General features: G+C 51.0%; 1 protein-coding gene across 1 annotated transcript; it reads left to right on the top strand.

Annotated features, from left to right (window-relative positions):
* On the top strand, positions 1–19,360 carry LOC128751110 (voltage-dependent calcium channel gamma-3 subunit-like). The gene is made up of 5 exons (XM_053851919.1): positions 1–596; positions 660–1,079; positions 9,952–10,035; positions 11,793–11,933; positions 13,014–19,360. Exons 2-5 carry the CDS (start codon positions 863–865, stop codon positions 13,520–13,522), a joined length of 951 nt encoding a protein of 316 aa, XP_053707894.1. The 5' UTR covers positions 1–596; positions 660–862; the 3' UTR covers positions 13,523–19,360.
* The last annotated feature ends 5 nt before the right edge of the window (positions 19,361–19,365 follow it).

The following is a 19,365-nucleotide window of genomic DNA, read 5'->3' as shown; positions in this document are numbered from 1 at the left end:
GTCCACGCCGAGCCTCTTGGATTCAGCACCGCGGACAGCGACGCACTCCGCAGTCCCGCGCGGGGGAGGCGAGCCGGTCTTTGGATGCGGAGTTTATTGAGACGCGGTGCTTCGTGTGTTCGACCGTGTGATGTGAGGCGCGCAAGCGCTGGTTCACCGACGACAGTGAAGCAGCCGCCTTTCTTATACTGGCGGCGCTGCGGCGGTAGGCGGGCCTTGACGCCACTCTGGAAGGTGATTGGATAGTCGCCGCGGCTGTCACGCGGGCGTCCAATCAGAGACGAGTGGCTCGGCCTCGGGCGGAGTTCGAGGAGACGCGCGGTTAGTTTGTGTTGGTCGGAGCGGGAGGAGGAGGAGGAGGAAGACTTGAAGGAGGAGGCGACAGCTGTCATTTTTTCATCTCCACCATCGGGCACGTTTCTCGGGATCGGAGCCAGTCGGCGGGCGGTTTCTGTCTTACATGAAGCTGCCGCTTGCTCCAGAGGCGGACATGACCGTGAGCGCACCCCTGGCGCGGGAAAACACGCGACGCTCTTCGATCCCGCGTCTTTGGCATCACCTGGGAATCGAATCCTAAAACCCGCCGCGCAGAAACGGTGAGTATGATCCCCAACACTGTCGCTGAAGGCGCGAATCCATGGGCCGATGGTGTGTTTCAGGGATGGAGTGGTGAAGTTGGACGACGGAAGATGTCGCTCCTCTGTCCTTTCACCGATAACAACCGGTGGTCGGTGTGAGTGGAAGTGGGTTTTTTGGATGCGAAGCGCGGTATTTCACGGCGCCTCCCCAAATCTCGCGGGATAAATCAAGGGGAGAACCTGAGCAGGCGAGCGGAGGAAACAGGGAAACAGGAGCCGCCTATATGAAGATGCTGATGTGTGACCGCGGGGTCCAGATGCTGGTGACGACGGTGGGCGCCTTCGCCGCCTTCAGCCTCATGACCATCGCCGTGGGCACCGACTACTGGCTCTACTCGCGGGGGGTCTGTCGAGTGAAGAGCAGCGGCGACAACGACACCAGCCGCAAGAACGAGGAGGTGATGACGCACTCCGGCCTCTGGCGAACCTGCTGTCTGGAAGGTACGTGATCCGTCGGCTGTGCTTGTGTGTGTGTGTGTGTGTGTGTGTGCGCGCGCGCGCGCGCGTTTGCGTGGAACAGCCGTGCACGCCGGCCCTGCACGTGCAGTGTTTGAGTTTCACATGTCATGACTCTCGCCTGCTACTGTGGGCTTGAGCCGCTCCTCCCTAAACCCACTGTCCTTCATGTTCCGTCCATCTGGTGCTGGGTTTCTCAGGCTCTACTCCAGGTCCTGAATGGATGACGGAGAATGGTCTCGCTGAATCGCCACTGTCAGGGGTGGTTGTGATGCTGCTGCTCTCAGAGGTCTTGAGTTCAACTCAAGCCAGAGATGAGGCTGGTTTTGGCTCACACCTGACTGTGGATCTGGTTCCCTGCAGAGGTGACGGGATGCTCTCCCAAGCTTTCCAGGATATCCCCCGCCTTTCACCAGCGAAAGCTCTGTCATCCAGTTCTCATGTGACCCTACATTCGGTGTCCTAACAACCACATCAGTTAGCTGTTGCTCCACTTGTCCTGCACCATCTTCACTGAACACATCATTGTGCTAATGTCTCCAGTCAAGAAAAACAGCTGATGATGTGAATATCTGCTTCATTGCCTGTTGTATGTGGCTGAAATGAGTCGGTAGCTGAACCAATTTTGAAGCTGGTCGTCTACTTGAAGTGCAGCTCCTCCATGACTGCAGTGCTCTAACATTTCCAGAGGAACTGGCTTGTGGGCGTTTGCTGCTTTAAAAGTTCACCATGTTGATCTTCAGGCAGGAAGTTTATCTGAGCGGCAAATGCTTGAGGGTCTCTCCGTTGACAGTTGGAATGAATGTGGGCGAAGAAAACGGCACGACTGAGAACACGCCTCACTGGCAGGGTTTAATCGTCTCATACTGCTGAAGGTCAAATATTTACTTTCGAATATGTCTCAAATAGAGGTTTCGCCCGGAGCTAGAGGCTCTGGAGGTCTGAACCAGGCCAGGCTCTGGGAGTCCTCACAGGCGCTGCACCTCAGATATGTTGGTGTCCATGGAAGACCTCCACCATGTTTGCTGGTGAGAGGAAACATCGGTGCTCAGATACAGAGCGTTGAATAGCCTGAGAGAAAATGAACTATGTGATGCAGTGCTGGCTAAGAACAGATTATCCTGTGATTATGTGCGTCAATAAAGACAACACTCTCTATGATGAATGAAATGTGCCGGAAAATGCCAATATATAATAATATAATGAACTGTAAAAAATAGCAGTTAAAAATGAAGATGATTTTGATGGAAAGGTGAAAAATGGGTTTATGATTGATATGTCAACATAAATGTGTGAACACAATATCTAGGACACTGAAACAGAAGGGGTTCATTATTGAGAAATCGAGTTGTGAAATAAATTAGAGAAACTATGTCATGAATTCAAATGTGAAAATATTCCTTCACAATTGGAAAATAAACAGGACGAAATGAGGGCGGGTTTGAGTTGAGGTCTCGTGGCAAGGTCGCCGACGTCATGTGACTTGCTGAGCGCGGTCCTGCAGCCCAGGATCAGGTCCGTGTGGGTCTGCTTTTGAGGGGAGCAGAGGAATGTCATGGCGTGTGCCACAGTGGAGACACCAGCTCAGACAGCTGATGCTGTTTTTACACCGGCTGCTGTGCCACTAATAAGTTCCTGGATCTGTTCTGTGGCGCTGCGCCGATCCTGGCTTTGAAGCCATCTTGTCAGGAATTTAAAACAACCTGGTCGTGGTGCGAGCGCGAGGACTCGCTGCTACGTTTGAGCAGAGGAAGCTCTTGTTGGATCAAGACCTTGGTCTTATAGAGTGAGCTTGACTCCCACTTCGGTTTGGACCAACGTGTCCAGAGATCAGACCAGAGATCAAATGGGACACCAGCGCCTGATGCTGAGAGGCGCCTCTTGTCTTTGATGCCACTTTGCTTCCTACTATAACATTCCCCACCTGATGGGAAAGTGAACTTTTTAACCAGATTCTGCATTTGCTCAACCTGAAGTGCTACGCAGCCAGACATGGCCGTCTGATTCTGGGGGCCACCACCAGCTACTGGGGCCCCAGATGGCGGTGGGTTGAGGATTCGCCAACTGCTCTCATTCGTAGCCACACAGGCCTAATTGCACAAACAAATAGAGCAACTCCGGAATTTTCCCAACCCTGGAATAAAGCCAGCTGTGGGATCGCAGTGGCACCACACTCATGCAAATGCTGGCCGCTGCAGTGAGTGAAGGTTCCCCTCGTCCCTCGTCTCTCGCCGAGTCGCAGCTCGTCACACTTCTATAATTCAGCAGCTCTTCATACAGAGACAGGAAGTGGAGGGGAGACGCGCACGTGGCGGCACATCAGAGTGCAGCATGATGTATGCGCTGGTGTTCTTCATGTATGGCGCAGCCATGCATACCAGCCCCGTACATTTTATAGTGGCCCACTTCCCAGCACATGTGCCCAAGGCGTCCTCCGGCACGGTGGAGCCCGGGACCAGGCTTGTGGACTCGACCGCTCTCAGACTGAAATATTCACTTGTCTTTCCTGACATGTGTCCAACGGAACCCAACAAACGGCTGCTCAATGTAGCCTTCCAGAGGCAGGAAATAAGGCTGTGTTCATAGGTTCAGTTCCCAGCAGGACCATAAGTTAGACACCTCCATTATCACTGTGACAATCTGCCCAGTGTTGCAGTCATGGTGAGGAGAACAACTGCAGGTCTTACACGCTCCCATGGCTCTGCCCACTCTCGTAGTTTTGACACTAAAGACGGAGGTAAACTCTAAAGGTCCACTGACGCTCCCTTTACCTACGAAAATATACCCGCCCTTTCAGGCTTTTAGTTAGGATTTTGAAACAGGGCGTCCAAAAACCCCACCCCCAACTTGGATACTTGGATGACCCTGATTATTAAAAAAAAAACTAATAACAACAATAAAACATTTGTATAATGTTTCGTTCCCTCTTCTCTCTTTTGATCCCTGTCAAGCTATTTTGCTCTCATTCTGAAAGGGCTTTGTGTTCGTCCGCTTGCTGTTGAGATGCGGGGTGGCAGGGAGGGGAGCGAAAAATATCCCTCCAATTAGAAAACAATGAGTTACTTTTGTGAACGATTGTTTAAAGTTGGGAACTTATCTGCAGCTTCCTCCTGTCATCAGCGTCAGACGTCCCATCAATAGCAGCGCGATTCCATGCCGCGAGTGTCGCCACTTACCGCGAGATGTGGGTCACCGCGTGATTACGGAAGGTAAACAAATATGGCGATGACCAAAAGACGGTTGCGAAAGGTTCGAGAGTCTGCGAATTTGGATCATATTCAGCGACATGACCAGACACAATTTAATGCAAACCAACGAGATGACAGCACAAGTCGGGCATTATACAGGCACTAATCATTTAGGGCGTCCTTCTGAGGAAACAGGGCTCCCGCTTTTGAGTGCTAGAGGGCGTCCATTATGTCATGTTTGGCAGTTTAGGACGTCTGCTGGATGCCTTCTGGCTAAAGGCCTGCGCCCTTTTCAAACCACGTGTCCATCACTGATCACATGCTCGCCTGCAGTTGAGGGTGGGACAGGGATCGACTCATTTTGGTGTTGAGTTCTGGATCACCTCTGGATCCAGGAGGCTTTTGAAGAGGTGGTTCTTGGTCGCTCTCACAGAGATAACTGTCCCATTGAGCTCGTGTCAATGATATTCCAAGTGCAAAAGAGACCACGAGGTGAGCAACTCAGTGGAGGACAGTGCTCCCAGAGTGCTCTTGTGTTTGGCACTGTTTCCACTGTGAAAGCTGATTCTTCAAGATGAAGAGTTGTGTCCATCTGTTAGTTAGACCAGCAGAGTTTGTTGCTCAGGACACACGAGGTGAAGCTCTCTGAATCAGTGGAGGTTGATGGTCTTCTGAGCCATGTCAGACCTTCTTCTCCTGTCAGTCAGTGATGTCTCCCGGTGGTGATTCACGAGTCTTCGTCGATCAGAGGTCACCACAGTGAGTCCTCCACCTTCATCTCCACCTCCACCCTGCTGCACTCTCTTCTTCACCTCCCCCTGTCTCCCCTGGGTGAGTGGTGAAGGCCACACCTGCTCTGTAGTCAATCATATTCCCGTTTCAATATTTAATTCCCTCTTACTTAACCTTACTTTTGGATCAAACATTCATGGAGGTGGAAAGGGAAAACCTGGCTGGAGCGGCATGAATGAGTGGCTGAGCATGAATGAGGCTGCTGCAGTGGGAGGTGGGCGGTGGACGACAGACAGTGATGGATGAGCCGAGCGCGGCCTCTGTTTCAGGTGAATCTCCTGGGAGTGTTTGACCACAACGGATATCTAAATGATCCCCTGGTAATAGAGAGAATGGTGTAGGGGAGGGGGGCTGAGAGCGATCGCACACTTGACTGGACAGAATGAGGAATGAGTGCGGGACCAGGCCGGTGCTTTAGGGAAATTGGGCGTTATTAAAAATGGATCGTGTTGACTGTATCTGGGATATAAACCACCAGTTACCGGCCTGCAGGTCAGGAGGAAGGCCTCACAAGAAGACCTGGAGTTTCATCCTCCGCCTTCCTCTGACCACACCACTTCCTCTTCCGTCCTGTCTGCCTCTCATTTCCAGGATGTTAGGGCGGACTGGGGCTGGTTTGTGGTGCTGAACTGGTGCTGTGGTTCCTCATCATCTGCGGTCCTCATGAGCCTCATTTGTTGTCTTCCTCTTGGTTCACCTGGGACCCCCACTGCTTCTCGTCCAACACCGTCTCCTCTCCCCTGCCCCACCTAGCTTGGTCTGACCTGATCCACATCCTCTCCCTCTGATGGTCCCCACACCAGGGTTCTGCCCAGACACAGGGCGCTCGGCTCAGCTGATGCTCCTTCGTCCAGCACAAGCCTCCATCTGACCTCCTCAGAAACCACCACCTTCAGCTGGACAGAGTCTCCGGGTTCAAACCTCTGGCTCTCCCTCGGCTCTTGAGCTGTAACTAACACTCGTGACTCCTCCCTCTCACTTCAGCTGAAGCACCAGGGATGGATGGTCCTTGGATCAATAGAGTTGAATGGAGCTTCTGCTGAGCAGCTAGTTCCACCTTTATCTTGTGTTTTCAACTACTTGCTGTGTCTTCATCTTCGGTATCAGCAGAAGGTGATGGTGAGGGGAAGGAGCTTATAGAATGGGCTGCTTTGATGTAGAGTCTAGAGTGATGAGAAGATAGGAAGACCTGTAGGAAGGTGACCACAGCTGGCAGGGAAGCAGAGGAAGAGATGTTCTATGTTTTTTGCGGATGATTTGTGTTCTCTGTTGCTCAGTCAAACTTCTGTGGATCTATATATCTGGATGAGTGAAGAGCTCTGGGCCTTGCTAGTGAAGAACCTGAAGCTTTGGAAGGAAAACATGGATTCATTCTGTGTGGAAGAAGTCTGAGGCAGGTTTGCCTCCGTGATCGGCTCCTGGTGCAGGACGCTTTCGTGCTTGGTTTCAAAACTCAGGTGCACAACAGGTGACCTTTGCTTGCATAGACATCATCTGAATTCACTGGTGGCTCAGGAAAGATCTGCTCAGGACGAAGCTCGGGGGCAGCATTAGTCACAGGAACATTTTAAGGTTAATTTGAGGTTGTGCAGGATGACTGCTCGTTCTGCGACAGACCCACCAGCCAACACCAAAATATCCGCTTCCACCAGATCCAGCGGCAGCGACCTCGCTGCTTCAGAGAGGCGAGTGCTGGAATACCAACCAAGCCAGGATGGAGGGAAGGAGGAGGACAGACATGCAACCAAGCAGAACCTGTCTCATTCGCTTTCATCTGCCATCACCGTGGAAACCAACCGCTCCCTCCTTCCCCCTCTCCCCAGCTTCTCTCCGCCTGGAAAGAGATAATCAGGGGGCGAGCGAGGTAGAAAGGAGGAAGAGAGAGAAAGAGACGGTGGAAGGGGCGGAAGAGTCACCCACGCCGAACTGTCAGAGGTGCTCCCTGAAAACATGCGTCCAGTGGGTCTCTTTTACAGGACGTTGAGCCAGTGACGCTCGGTGTTCTGAGGTCCATCAGGGATCAAAGGTCATTTCATCCTGCTCACAGTTGTCGACTACAGATCCAGGCACCTGCCTGCTCCGTCACAGGACTCAATGTTGCCAAACATCTCTTTGTTTGTGGGTGAACAATGGCTTTTAATTACCAGGATCAGAACATCAACAGGGTTTACAAATCTCCAGTGAAAATCACCTTTTGAATGTTGCAACTTGCTTGTTTTCAAGGTGAAAACATTACCATAACAAAAACAGATTGCACCTTTACAGAATCTTTCTGTGAAACATTCGAAAATGTCATCTCAAAGTATAATTCTGTTTGCGCAAGACTTTTTTGAAATTATTCAGATTTTTATGCAAATATTATTCTATTACCATTCGGTGGATTTGGTGAATTTCATTTCTATCCCCTCCATATTCATTATTTCATTATGTATTTGTATTGCTGACTGATTCTGGGGTCTCCTCATGTGACCATCAAGCTGAGGTCACCTCAGGTGCAACTGTAGGTCAGAGGTGGTGGGGTCAGGACTGCAGACTGCTCTCAGTCTCCCCGAATATGTTCAAGCATAAATGTCACACCCACTTTGCATTTAGGCAGGAATCGAACCATGTCTCTCCTTTATGAGCTGTTGCCATACACTATGGGCTCTCAGGTTGTTGGTTCAAGGACCAGTGATGTTTATCTTCAAGCACGACTGCTCTCCTCAGTGAAACTCGGTGGAGAAGGGATGTCATTGCCCTGTTGACTCTGGATCTTGCCTCTGGTTTCAAGGACGTCCCGCTCCACCATGCTCTCCTGAGCGCAGCTCCTGTGTGCAGGTGTGTTGGAAGCAAAACCAGAGTGCGAGTCTGTGACTAATTGATTGACCCCAGAGCGACACACTCGCAGACGCTGAAGAGCCTCACCAGGATTGTGTGATTAACGTTGGCTACCGGTTGTAAACACTCGCTCAGCTGCAGCTATTTTGGGAAGCTATCCAGCGCTGGAGATGTTTCACGCAACAGACCTTGCTTCTGCCCTGCCACTTCTGCTGAACCAAGACAATGAGAAAGTTGTCACGGCCAGAAAACATTAAGACCACTGTCGGATCTCTGTCTCTGTCACTGGGGCTTGTTGCTGAACCGATCTGGACTGCCACGTCGTACTTTGAGGTTTGACCTCTTACCTTCTGACCTATGAAAGCAGTGTTGCTGTAGCTGTTACCGGCTTAGGCTGGTTCCGTTTGGGAACTGTCCTGGTGCTGAAAATGAGGATCAGCGCAGGCCTGCGGAAGCGGAGCTTGAACTCAGGCTACCCCATCGGTGGTGTCATGTCAATACGTTTGGTTGGCTTGGAATGTGGGTCATTTATGATCCGCAAGTGTGAAAGGGGACGAAGTTATTTCAGAGCGGGAGAGAGAATTGCACCGTGCTGTGAAGAGAACACTTCCACTGGATCGTATGTGCTGAGTCAGCAGTACGTGAATCCACAAAATGACTTTGATTTGTATCAAATGTGGCAATTATTCCTTTAAAAATCCTGGAATCAAAGCGTGGAAACATGACTCAATCAGAGCCGGGCCTCGACGAGAGGAGCTGCACCACAGAAACTCTTCATATGCAAAACAAGTCATTAGGCAGAGGCTTTCATTTGTGGAGTTCCAGCCTCCATCCTCCCAGGTCTTTCACATTCTCTCGCTGGTGCCGAAGCGCTTTCACAACTCCCTCCGTCCTCCTTCATCTCACCCCATCCCTGGTCCCCCGCCGAGTGCTGCATGTGTGAATGGGCTGAGAAGATGCTGGGCACACGTGTGTGTGTGTGTGTGTGTGTGTGTGTGTGTGTGTGTGTGTGTGTGTGTGAAGGGTCCAGTACAGAGAAGGATGAGTCACTCTGGCTGGAACCCTCAAGAGGGGCCGCATCCTAGTCAATACCACACTCACACACATACACTCTGAGTGACATCAGCGCAAGGGCTCTGGCGTCCACGCATGATTGATGGCCTTCCTGTGTCAGTTTAATGAGCGGTCGTGTTGTGTCTGTCCTGTTGATGTTTGTATCGAGTGTGTGTTTGTGTGTATTTTCCATTTCTGCAGCCCCAAACTCGTGTGATGGAATCGCTCATAGCGACCTCCATTAAACGCTGCAGGTGGACTGGAAATCCACACTGCTCTGACAAATGTCTCTCTCTGCTCCACAGCATCCTTCCTTCGCTCCTCACACGTAAACACCACTTCCTGCTTCCATCCACAACACTCTGCTCTCCTTCTCTTCCCTCCCTCTCTGCTTCACTCAGCCTCCTCTCCTCTGCTCTGTATTCTTTCATCTCTCTCTCGTTTCATCAACTGTCCTGTCTATTTTTACGCCTCTCCACTCCTCTCTACTCTTTCTTTGCAGACTCCACCTGGTCTCTTCTTCTCTCCACCGTGTCTCATCACCCAGGGGTCTTCAAACTGCTCCTCCAAGGGAGGAGGTGCTGCAGGTCTTGGGTCCAACCTGCCAGGCACACACAGATTCACTTCTCTTCAGTATGTGCTTGGCTGGTTGGACCGGTTTGAAGACCCCTGATCTCTCTGGAGCTTCCACTGGTACTCATTGACCTTGACCTGATGAAGACGACCCTCTCACGACCTCCTCTTCTCTGCCTCTCTTCCTCTCTCCTGTCCAGAATCCTCCTCATTTCTCTCAGTCTTGACTCCTCTGTTCCTCATGACACTACGACGCCCCACCTTCACCAAGTCCATTGCTCTTTAACATTTCACTTCACCTCCTCCTGATATTTCCCGCTTCACTCCATCAAAGTCTGTCCTGTCGTGTCACACTGGACTCTCCAGCCCAGTCCTTTGGATGCTTGATGCATAATGCGACACTAACTGGACCCTGTCACTGGTCTCCTCCGCAGGAACCTTCAGGGGCGTGTGCAAGAAGATCGATCACTTCCCAGAGGACGCCGACTATGAAGCAGACGCTGCTGAGTATCTCCTGCGTAAGTCTCAGCACGTGCGCGTACACATGCGCATGACTTATTCACATCCCCGGCTTGTACACGCGTTCGCCCTGGTTTTTGGTCGGAGATCCCCTCTCCGAAGAGCGGCGTGCAACTCGCGCACATTTGACCCATTTTGGATTTGAAACGCATCTTGAGCTCTTCCACCTTTGACTGTTATCTGACTTCAGTTTGCTGCTTTGGCTCTGACTGGGGACGGGCACACGCTGATCTTTGCCACGGCTTTGGGCTTCACTTCGTGTCCCAGAAGCTCAACACAGTGTTTTCTGCTGAACAGATCTTTCCTCTCTGGCAGCCCTGACATGAAGACAGTCAGTACATGACTGTTATCGGCAAAGAAATGCAAGTGTTATTATCCCAGACTCGACATATCGGACACGACATTCATCAGAGAAGTTGAAGCATGGTTCCTCTGCAGAAAGAGCTGAGCCAACTTGCTTGAACTCAAGCCGAACCCATGAAAACAATGGAGGCATGGTTCTGACCTCCTCTGGGTCGCCCCAGGAGCCAGTGGCATTTCGACTGCTGCCTGGAAAAGTAGGCTTCACTAGAGTCCAGGCAAAGCTGGATTGATTTATTTGCCCTTTCACTCCAGAACAAGACCTTTCTTGGAACTCTCTGCTGTCCTCCTCTTCTCAATCCCCAGCCTGTTGGTCCAACTCTGGACCATCTGCCCTCCTTAACCTGGTCTTCTTACTTTTCTCATGTCCATCTGACTTCTGCGTCTGGAAGCCAGGGGCCTCTTCTGTCCTGTGACCTTCACTCTGACGTCACGGCCGTCCCCTCCCTGCTGCACTCTCTTCTTCTCCTCCCTCATCTGGGTCCGTCACTCTGGATGCCAGATCTTGCCTGGTTCCTCTGTGCGCCCTTGTCCACTTGTGGTGATGTGAATGCTAGTGCAGCAGTAGATGAAGATTCTGGGTCTCTGGAGACGTGTTCATTCGACCTTGTCTGACAAAGTTAGCACAGTAGGATTATTGACGATTGTCAGCTCAGAACAATCCGCTCAGATCAAAAGAAAGAGGGAAGGTTTTTATCCCCCCATGTATCAAGAGCAGCTTGAACCAACCAAGACAGGGGAGGAGACAGAAGGAGCATGGCTCCGCTATTGTAGCTGCTAAGTGAAGGTGGATGCTGCTGGTGAACACGCTGCGCATCCCAGAAAAAAGAAGAGGAAAAATGTATTCAGCCTTTTTTGCTGCTCCACTGAACACTGAGCGACATTCCCAGAGGCAGCCAATCACACTGCAGCACTCTAGTGCCGACAGCTAATCGGAAGGCTGGACCTAGTGACCGGTATTCCACACTGCCCAGGGGTTTGGGCTGAGGGGCCCGTGGCTTAGATGTTGCCATGAGCCCGGGACTGGCGCTGGGCTCCACTGGGTTTGGCATCAGCATTTTAACACGACATCACAGTTGATCTGACAGTACGTGATCACGTCCACGACACACATGGGCCCCGACCGCTCGCCGCTCCTTCTGCCGTCTTGTTGTTCAGCCGGCATATGTGTCAGATCCCGCTCCATCTGTCTTGGTTTTTGGCCATGTTTTCTCTCCCGCTCGCTCTTGCTCTAACATGATCTGACTCCAGACTCCGGCGTGCACGTGGCTGCACACTGCCGTCTCTTTCCTCTGGTTTAGCTCCGACCAGCGCCTCGCCACTGCTTGCCTCATGCTGGACCTTCCCTGTCATGTGACCAATGGATTCCTGACCTCCTGATGTTTCTCTCCTGCAGGTGCTGTCCGTGCCTCCAGTATTTTCCCTATCATGAGTGTGGGGCTGCTGTTTCTGGGGGGACTCTGCGTGGCCGCCAGCGAGTTTTACCGAAGTCGGCATAACGTCATCCTCAGCGCAGGGATTTTCTTCGTCTCTGCAGGTGGGTCTGAATGTTCTGGCCGAGCCTCTGAAACGCCACCTGACCTGAAGTCCTGATGTTTGCACAGCAGAGCAGGATGGTTGTGTTTGTGTGAGAAAGGCCCGGGGGCCAGCAAGGATGCAGTATTGAGCGGCTCTAATGCTCATCTCCATGACAACGCTGCCGAACACAATACAGCAGCCATCTTAGCTGCAGCAGCATCCACAGCAACGCTGGAGTGGAGTTTCAACACAGGAATGCAGAAACGTGTGTGTGTGTGTGAGGGTTTTCCACAGTGAGAAGGTGAGGCTGGAGAGCCCATGGAGCAGACAGTGTGTGTGTGAGTGCGTGTGTGTGCGTGCACGTGTGTTGGGAGGGGGTGCACTGGCTGATGAATGAATGAATGGATGGATGGTGGAGAACATCGTGAAGTTCTGTGGGCTCAGAGCTCTACAGCGGTTTTAATTGCCGGAATAAAGAGCCTCCTCTGGGTTTTGTTGTAATTTCCTGCAGCCAAATTGATCATTATTTACCTCAATAGTGGAGGATGGATTCTGGTTAATTACAACGGGAGCCTTGTCTCCGATCCGGCTGGTCTCTATGAGGCTCCAGATGTGGCTCCAGTCTTTCCAGGGCTGGAAGCTGAACTCTCTAAGTTATTTGGCCCAAGTGAGATCCGAGTCTGAACACGTGTTCGAGGGTGGAATTCAGAGAAGCTGGAGTCATTTAGATTGTTTCCCCAAAAAAATCCATCAGGACACATTTCATTTCAGTGAGGACCTCGTCTGGCCATCACCCTTTCCCCAGCCTCTCCCCCTAAACCTAACCTCCGGAAAAACCTGAACCAGGACTGAAACTGAATGACTCAGTCATTTTGACCCTCAAATTCATGCTTAACCTTGTGGCGACCAGCAAAACGCTCCTAACTAAACCAACTGTCCTCACGAGGATAGATAAACCATTCACACATGCCACGCGGGGCCTCTCGCACGCATGGCCGACATTATGTTGACAACTGCTGAGTCAGTCGTCTGACTTGCTGTCAGGTTGCCATGGGAACGTGAACGTCTCTCTGATTGTCGGCCTGTGCTCTCTCTGCAGGCCTCAGCAACATCATCGGCATCATCGTCTACATCTCAGCCAACTCGGGCGACCCGGGCCAGAGCGACAGCAAGAAGTCCTACTCCTACGGTTGGTCCTTCTATTTCGGCGCTCTGTCCTTCATCATGGCGGAAATGGTGGGCGTTCTTGCCGTGCACATGTTTATAGAGAAGCACCGCAAGCTGCGAGCCAAGTCCCGCACGGAGCTCATCAAGAAGTCTGCCTTTAGCCGCATCCCATCGTACCGCTACCGCTTCCGGCGTCGCTCCAGCGTACGTTCCTCGGAGGTCCCCAGCCGCGACACTTCTCCGCTGGGGAAAGGCGGCTACACGGGCCCGGCCGCATCTGAGATGCCCATGTACACGCTGAACCCGCGCGAGGCGGGCAACACTGGCACCAAAGCCACCGGGATGGGCGGGCTGCTCAACTCGGAGCGGGAGTTCCTCCAGAGCAGCACTCTCACTAAAGACTACAACAAGGACCCCAACCGCAGGACCACGCCAGTCTGAGAGCGCAGACGTCCCGGATGAGACACACAGGGTCAGCGGGGGGGGAGGGGCCAAAGGGGTTTGATAAACTTTGACTGTGAACTGTGAACTTTTAGCCTTCGAACTGTGAATCCTGAGCCCTGTGAGAATTTGTGTAGCCGGAGTGGGAACGGCAGAGAAGTTGTTCCACTCCACCACCGACAGGTCCACGTGCCTGCGGTCGGCTCCTCTGGGCTTGGAGCAGCTTCTCCCAGACAGAGAATAAGTCCTTCACAAGCGTCGTGTTCGCCTTCCAGAGGACTGAGGAGAGAAGGACCGTGTAGCCACATCCACGCCTCTATGTTTTCACCTCTCTGTCGGAAACACCCTGAGATAAGCCCTGCACCATGGTGGCAAGAGTCTTTCAAACTAGCGCCTATGTTTTCCAAGCTCTCCGCTGCCCTTCCCAACACGTCGGTCGAAGAAAAGTTAAGGAAACCAGGAAACCGCGTCTGAGAGTCCGGACAGGCTCAGAGAAGTGCTTTACATTGTCGTCGGTCCCGTGGATAATCAACTACCTGCTGACACCGGCACGTGCCGCGGCGTGTCAGGGTAATGATGCGGTAGTCCGGACACCCAAGCCATCAGAAAACGTACCGTGTGGATGTCGCTGCTCTCCTTCTCTCCAGACTGTTGAGCAAGGGAGGAACCCAGGGGCCACTGTGGTTCAGACTCAGTTCAGAGGAGCCCTTCATCGCCGCGTGGCACCATCTGTTTTGTACATAAAGGTTTCATATGGATTTGTCGACCGGTCACACTGAACTGGAGCTGAGTCCAGTGGCTCCTGTTTCCTCTGTTTCCTGAAGTCAGGAAGAATATTTGAGTCTCTTCTCGAGGGTAAATCTAAGATCATTGGTGCTTCCTTTGAATCCTGTTTTAGCCAGTCTCCTTTCTTTCTAACCTGAAATGAAGATGATATTCATGTCTGTCACCCCTCACCACCCATGTTTTCCCATCTCACCTTCACCGGTCACCCGCTTCTCCTCCTCCACAAGGGACTGGCTGTAGGTTTCGTCTTCCGTCGGCGTTGCCTCTAGACCGGCGACATTTTCTGGAGTCTGTTGCTCCGAGATGAGTGTGTGGAATGAGGCGGAGCCGAAAATAAGTTGCCCACTACCTCGCACTGAATTCATATCAAACTCAGAAGAATTGTAACGCTGAGGAGAAGTACATATCTGTATATACACGTGTAGTATTTGCCGGACGTGTAGACGGCCACGGTGCTGTGGGTAGGTCCTCGGTTTCAAACATTATTTCATGTTCAAAACAATCCATGGATTAGGCTCGTTTCAGTCTCCAAATCATGTAGAAAATTATCTAGAGACATTTTAATTATTGGCTTCAAACACATTTAGTAATGTAGTAAAGGAGGAATGAACTGCCACTCTGTCAGCCTTTATCTGGTTTTCTACATGAAAATTCCGGCCTGGTCTCGCGTGCAACTGACTGGTGGCAGCGATCCATTCGTGTGGGAAGCCAAACCAGCCACCGCTGGACTAAATAATCTTGTTGATCTTCGTGAAAAGAACGTTTTTTTGAAGCCATATTTTCTTAAACCTCTTTAGTACGTCATGCAGGGATTTGCAAGAGAGGAAATCAATAAGTCATGTGACGCGTGAGTTACACACAAATCTTCAGGTTCTGTTTGAGATTGACCCAAAAATGTTCCTGCCACTCACACGTCACTGTTGCGTACTCTGGAGCATGTCTGTCACCTCGTATATCCAGAGCAACTCAGATGAAATGAGATTTTCCAGGCAAAGTTGCATGAAGGCATTTGACCAGCCCCAAAACTGAATCCCTTGTGAATGAAACATGCAGCGTTTGGTGTTGAAGGAAGTGTCGTGTGAGTTGATCAGATGTTTCCTGTTAATATGAGCTTCTGATGGAGATACGTGAGGATCACGTAACCGACTCTCCTCCAGGTGGCTGCTGACTGTGCTTCTCGTTTGCCCTTTTCAACTTCACCACTGCATAGTGTCTTGGTGCATCACATTACTGAGCTCCGGTGGCGGTTTGGGGCGGGACTAGTCGGCTGCTCCGGCATGTGCCGAGTCGCCACCTGTTTTAGGAACTTCTCTTAACTTCTACTGAGGCACCAAATAAGCACCCTAACACTAAAGTGGAAGGGAGGTGACAGGTGACGTCTGAATCTTTGCAGGGTGATTTCATTCTGTATGTTAGCGGCGCCGGCACGCAGAGCAGAGCGGCTTCAACAACTGTGAGACTTTATAAATCTTTAAGTGAAACATGTGAAAATCTCGAGTCCTCTCCGCACTCCTCCTCGACCACCCACTGTTTTGCTCCAGCGACTCACACATATGGGCCACATGGTCGCAGCATAATAAAAAATGCTGTAAAAACTTAGTCCAGCTGTTTTATTCATGCCGTTTTATCCGCCGTCTTCGGCGCCATCTTGAAGGGACGGTTCTTCCCATGTAAATATTAATTTGACAACATCCATACTTGTCATGGGCTGTGAAAGAGAAAAGCTACTTTTCTCCAAGCAAGGGCTTTTTAATTTTTAAAAGACAGGAGCACACAAGGGCTCTTTACGCTGTGCGCCGCGGCGCTGTCCTTGTGAGGGTGTTGTGTTGCGCGGGAGATGAGGGAAAGTACTTTTGCACGCAGGAACAACTGTTTTTAAACCAGCTTGAGTAGCTAGCGGCGTTTGGCGTGATCAAAGCCACTCGCCGCCGCAGAAGTAGCTTAAAACTGTGCTTTTGTGCTTGTTAGGTAGACGTGTCCGTAACTAGACTGGATTATTACTGCCTTAAACATGTAGGACAGAAGTGAGTTGTCTGAATCATATATTAGTGTAACGCCAAATATTACTCTCCTGCGTTAGGGCCTCCAGTGTAGCCGTAGGTGGTAGGTTCCCGCCAGCACATCCCAGACCCCTGAGGTCCTTCAGGAGTCCAGAACTGCCTTCCATGAGCCATATCAGCATCCGCCTGTCATGCATGCCATACTCATCCTCTTCCAGCACTTTCGCATCCACTGTGTCTGTAAAACCGGTCTCAGACGGCACCTGGCCTCTGTCATCTGTAGGGAGGGTCCAGTCGCGGCACCTCAGCGGGGGTGCGGGCCTCGAACTGTGCCACTGATGTTTACTGCAACAGAGCGCCGGGTGCCTTGGGAGACGTGTCTTTCTCAGCTTCTTCTTACCGCCATACAGCTTTGATATCAACAAATAACTGTATAAAAATAAGATATTCTACTCTGAAGGTGCCACCGTGACCGAGCCTGTCACGATTATTAATCCACGGACGGGTGGGGGCAACCGACGGGGGGGTCTTTGTAATATTACGATATCCTAGTTTGAGTTTTCTACTTTACGTGGTCTGTGAGGTTGTGTTGTTGTGGTCACACCTGAATCTGATGGGAAGACAGAGCAGAGACTCTGGGACTGTGGACGTTCACCCGCCGGCGTCGGAGGTCACCGTCCTAATGTCGAGTATCACACTGCAAGTGCAATGCTTTCATGCCAGGATCACTGTTGGCTCCACTCATGAGGACAAATTGGCTTTTTGGAATCAAGTCTGGTGCAGCAGCTGCTGAAGTGAAAGACAGTTACGTTGACCTCAGTGTTGGCACAGTGAGGAGCCTGAGGTTCGAGTACAGGAGACCAGACCTTGCATTAAATGTGAGGACATATATTTTCAATCTGCTTAAATGGTTAAACATTAGAGCTACATGATAAAAACAATACATCATTTGATCATTTACTGTGAAAATGAAAGGCTAATTTCTTGACATGCATATTAGTTACATGGTTCAGAAAGAGCTGAGCTGCAGGACAAAGCTAAGCTCCTACTGCCACCTGTAGTCAGAAGCGTTGTGTAGCGACCCAACTAACAAGATTGTGTCCAAAATGAGCGACTGTCTCCCGGCTTCTATTCCCTCGTGAATGCCAATGCTAACACTAGCTTATAGGAACTATAAAAAGTCTGGCGTCCCAACAAGTTCCACTCTAAATTCTAAAATGCTAGTGCTAAATATGCTAGCGCAGTAGCAGAACTATACAAACAGGGTGTGTGAGACAGTAATTAGCATTGTAACTTCCTGAATTTCCCAGTTGAGGACGCGATCATCCAGACATTGGGGGTTTCTTCTGAAGGAAGCACTGCGTGGCCAGTTTGTCCTCAACAGTAGAGATGAAGCCAAACACAAGAGCATCCAACACAAACACACATTGCAGCTTGTCAGTGTGGCGTGGGGACGTGTGTGTCCCGTGGACATCATTGTGTCGTGGATAGACGAAGACTGCGGAGTGAGGCTGATCTGTGAATATTTACGACACCTTTCCTGCCGCACACACACACGAGCGAAAACACTGTGTGAGGAGGGCTTTCGGCTGCATGTTTGTGTGTGCGTGTGTGAAGCCGATGTGTGCGTGACGCTACAGACTCTCCTTAGCTGTGCACCGAGTGCCTGCCCGGCCTGCCTTCCGACTGCTCCCAGATCAGCCACGGGGCTTCCTGTAGAACCTCCTGTCCATCCTCCACACAGAACTCTGCACTGGGATCAGAGCTCACTATTACTCAGCAGATGCAGCCATATTTGCTCCAAGGACTGTTTTCCAGTCTGGTGATGCGACCGATGAGCGAACGGCACCTTTAGATGCAGGTATACTTGAAACTGGCCGAGGGGGTTCCAGACTCCTTATGAAAGCCAGTCTTCAGTCCACACTGACCAACCTGTCCACAGACACCTCCATCAGTAACTCGAGGAGAGTGTTGGCCCTCAGCTCAGTGAGTCGTCAACCCTGGAGAGATAGAGTTGGTGACATACCTGGAGCGACGGCCCTGATGTGTTTGGTCAACACTGCACTCAAACACAAACACCAGGTGGAGGAGTCAGATGTGGGGACCAGGTTGGAGGTAATAAACTGACCCTAGATTAATCTTCCATAAATCTATTTGAATTTAACGGACCTTTAAGGTATTAAAATGAGAGCTATGTCTGTGTGAATATATATATATATATATATATATATATATATATATATAGAGTCATGTAGCAATTTATCATCAAGTGATCTCACACCGACCAGGGAGGGAGTGGCAAAGGATGGATGGAGCGTGGCGTGTGTGGGCAGCCCCGTACCTCTGAGCCCTGTCATGCGGTCCCACTGCAAGCACACACACATGCATGCAGACACACACACGCGCACACACAGCTGCCAGCCAGACTCACTGTATACTTTCTAATGTAAACCTCTGACTAACAGCAGTCTCACCAGGACTGTGAAGAAAAGCACACTTTTACTTCTATAAATATGATTACCTATATCTAGAGAGGAAGAATATTATATACAATATCATCATTAGAAAATAAAGATCACCTTTTCAAAAGCACCTGTGTGGCTTTCTCTTGTGTTTGTTTGCCATTCACGGACTCAACCATCCGATTCACTTGCATAGATTCACGTAGCCGGTGCCAGATATGGATCGGCAGGCTGCCGATACACTGCCCCTGGGGTTATCGCTGCCTCGGGAGGGCGGGACACTGCGGAGGATGGGCGGCACTTAGGTGGCATCAGGTGATGGAAACAAACGTCCGGGTTCAAGCTCACTGCAACCTTCATGGTGCCAGCCTGTCTGGACGAAATCCTCACCTCAGAGTCCAGGACCTAGAGGGCCAGAGACTAAATCAGGACCAAGACCAATGAGGGGGTCGAGACCAAGCCCACACCAAGGGTGTTGCAGTGATGGTCTCAGTCTTGGTCTTGCCTCCGTTGATGGTCTCAGGTTAGGAGACACTATTTATCCCACTCACTCATCGAATGAATATTTTGAATCCTTGTACAGGGGTTGGACAAA

Source organism: Synchiropus splendidus, chromosome 19 (assembly GCF_027744825.2).
Source record: "Synchiropus splendidus isolate RoL2022-P1 chromosome 19, RoL_Sspl_1.0, whole genome shotgun sequence".
In the NCBI taxonomy this organism is placed as follows: Eukaryota; Metazoa; Chordata; class Actinopteri; order Syngnathiformes; family Callionymidae; genus Synchiropus; species Synchiropus splendidus.
This window is presented reverse-complemented; position numbering and strand designations above follow the sequence as displayed.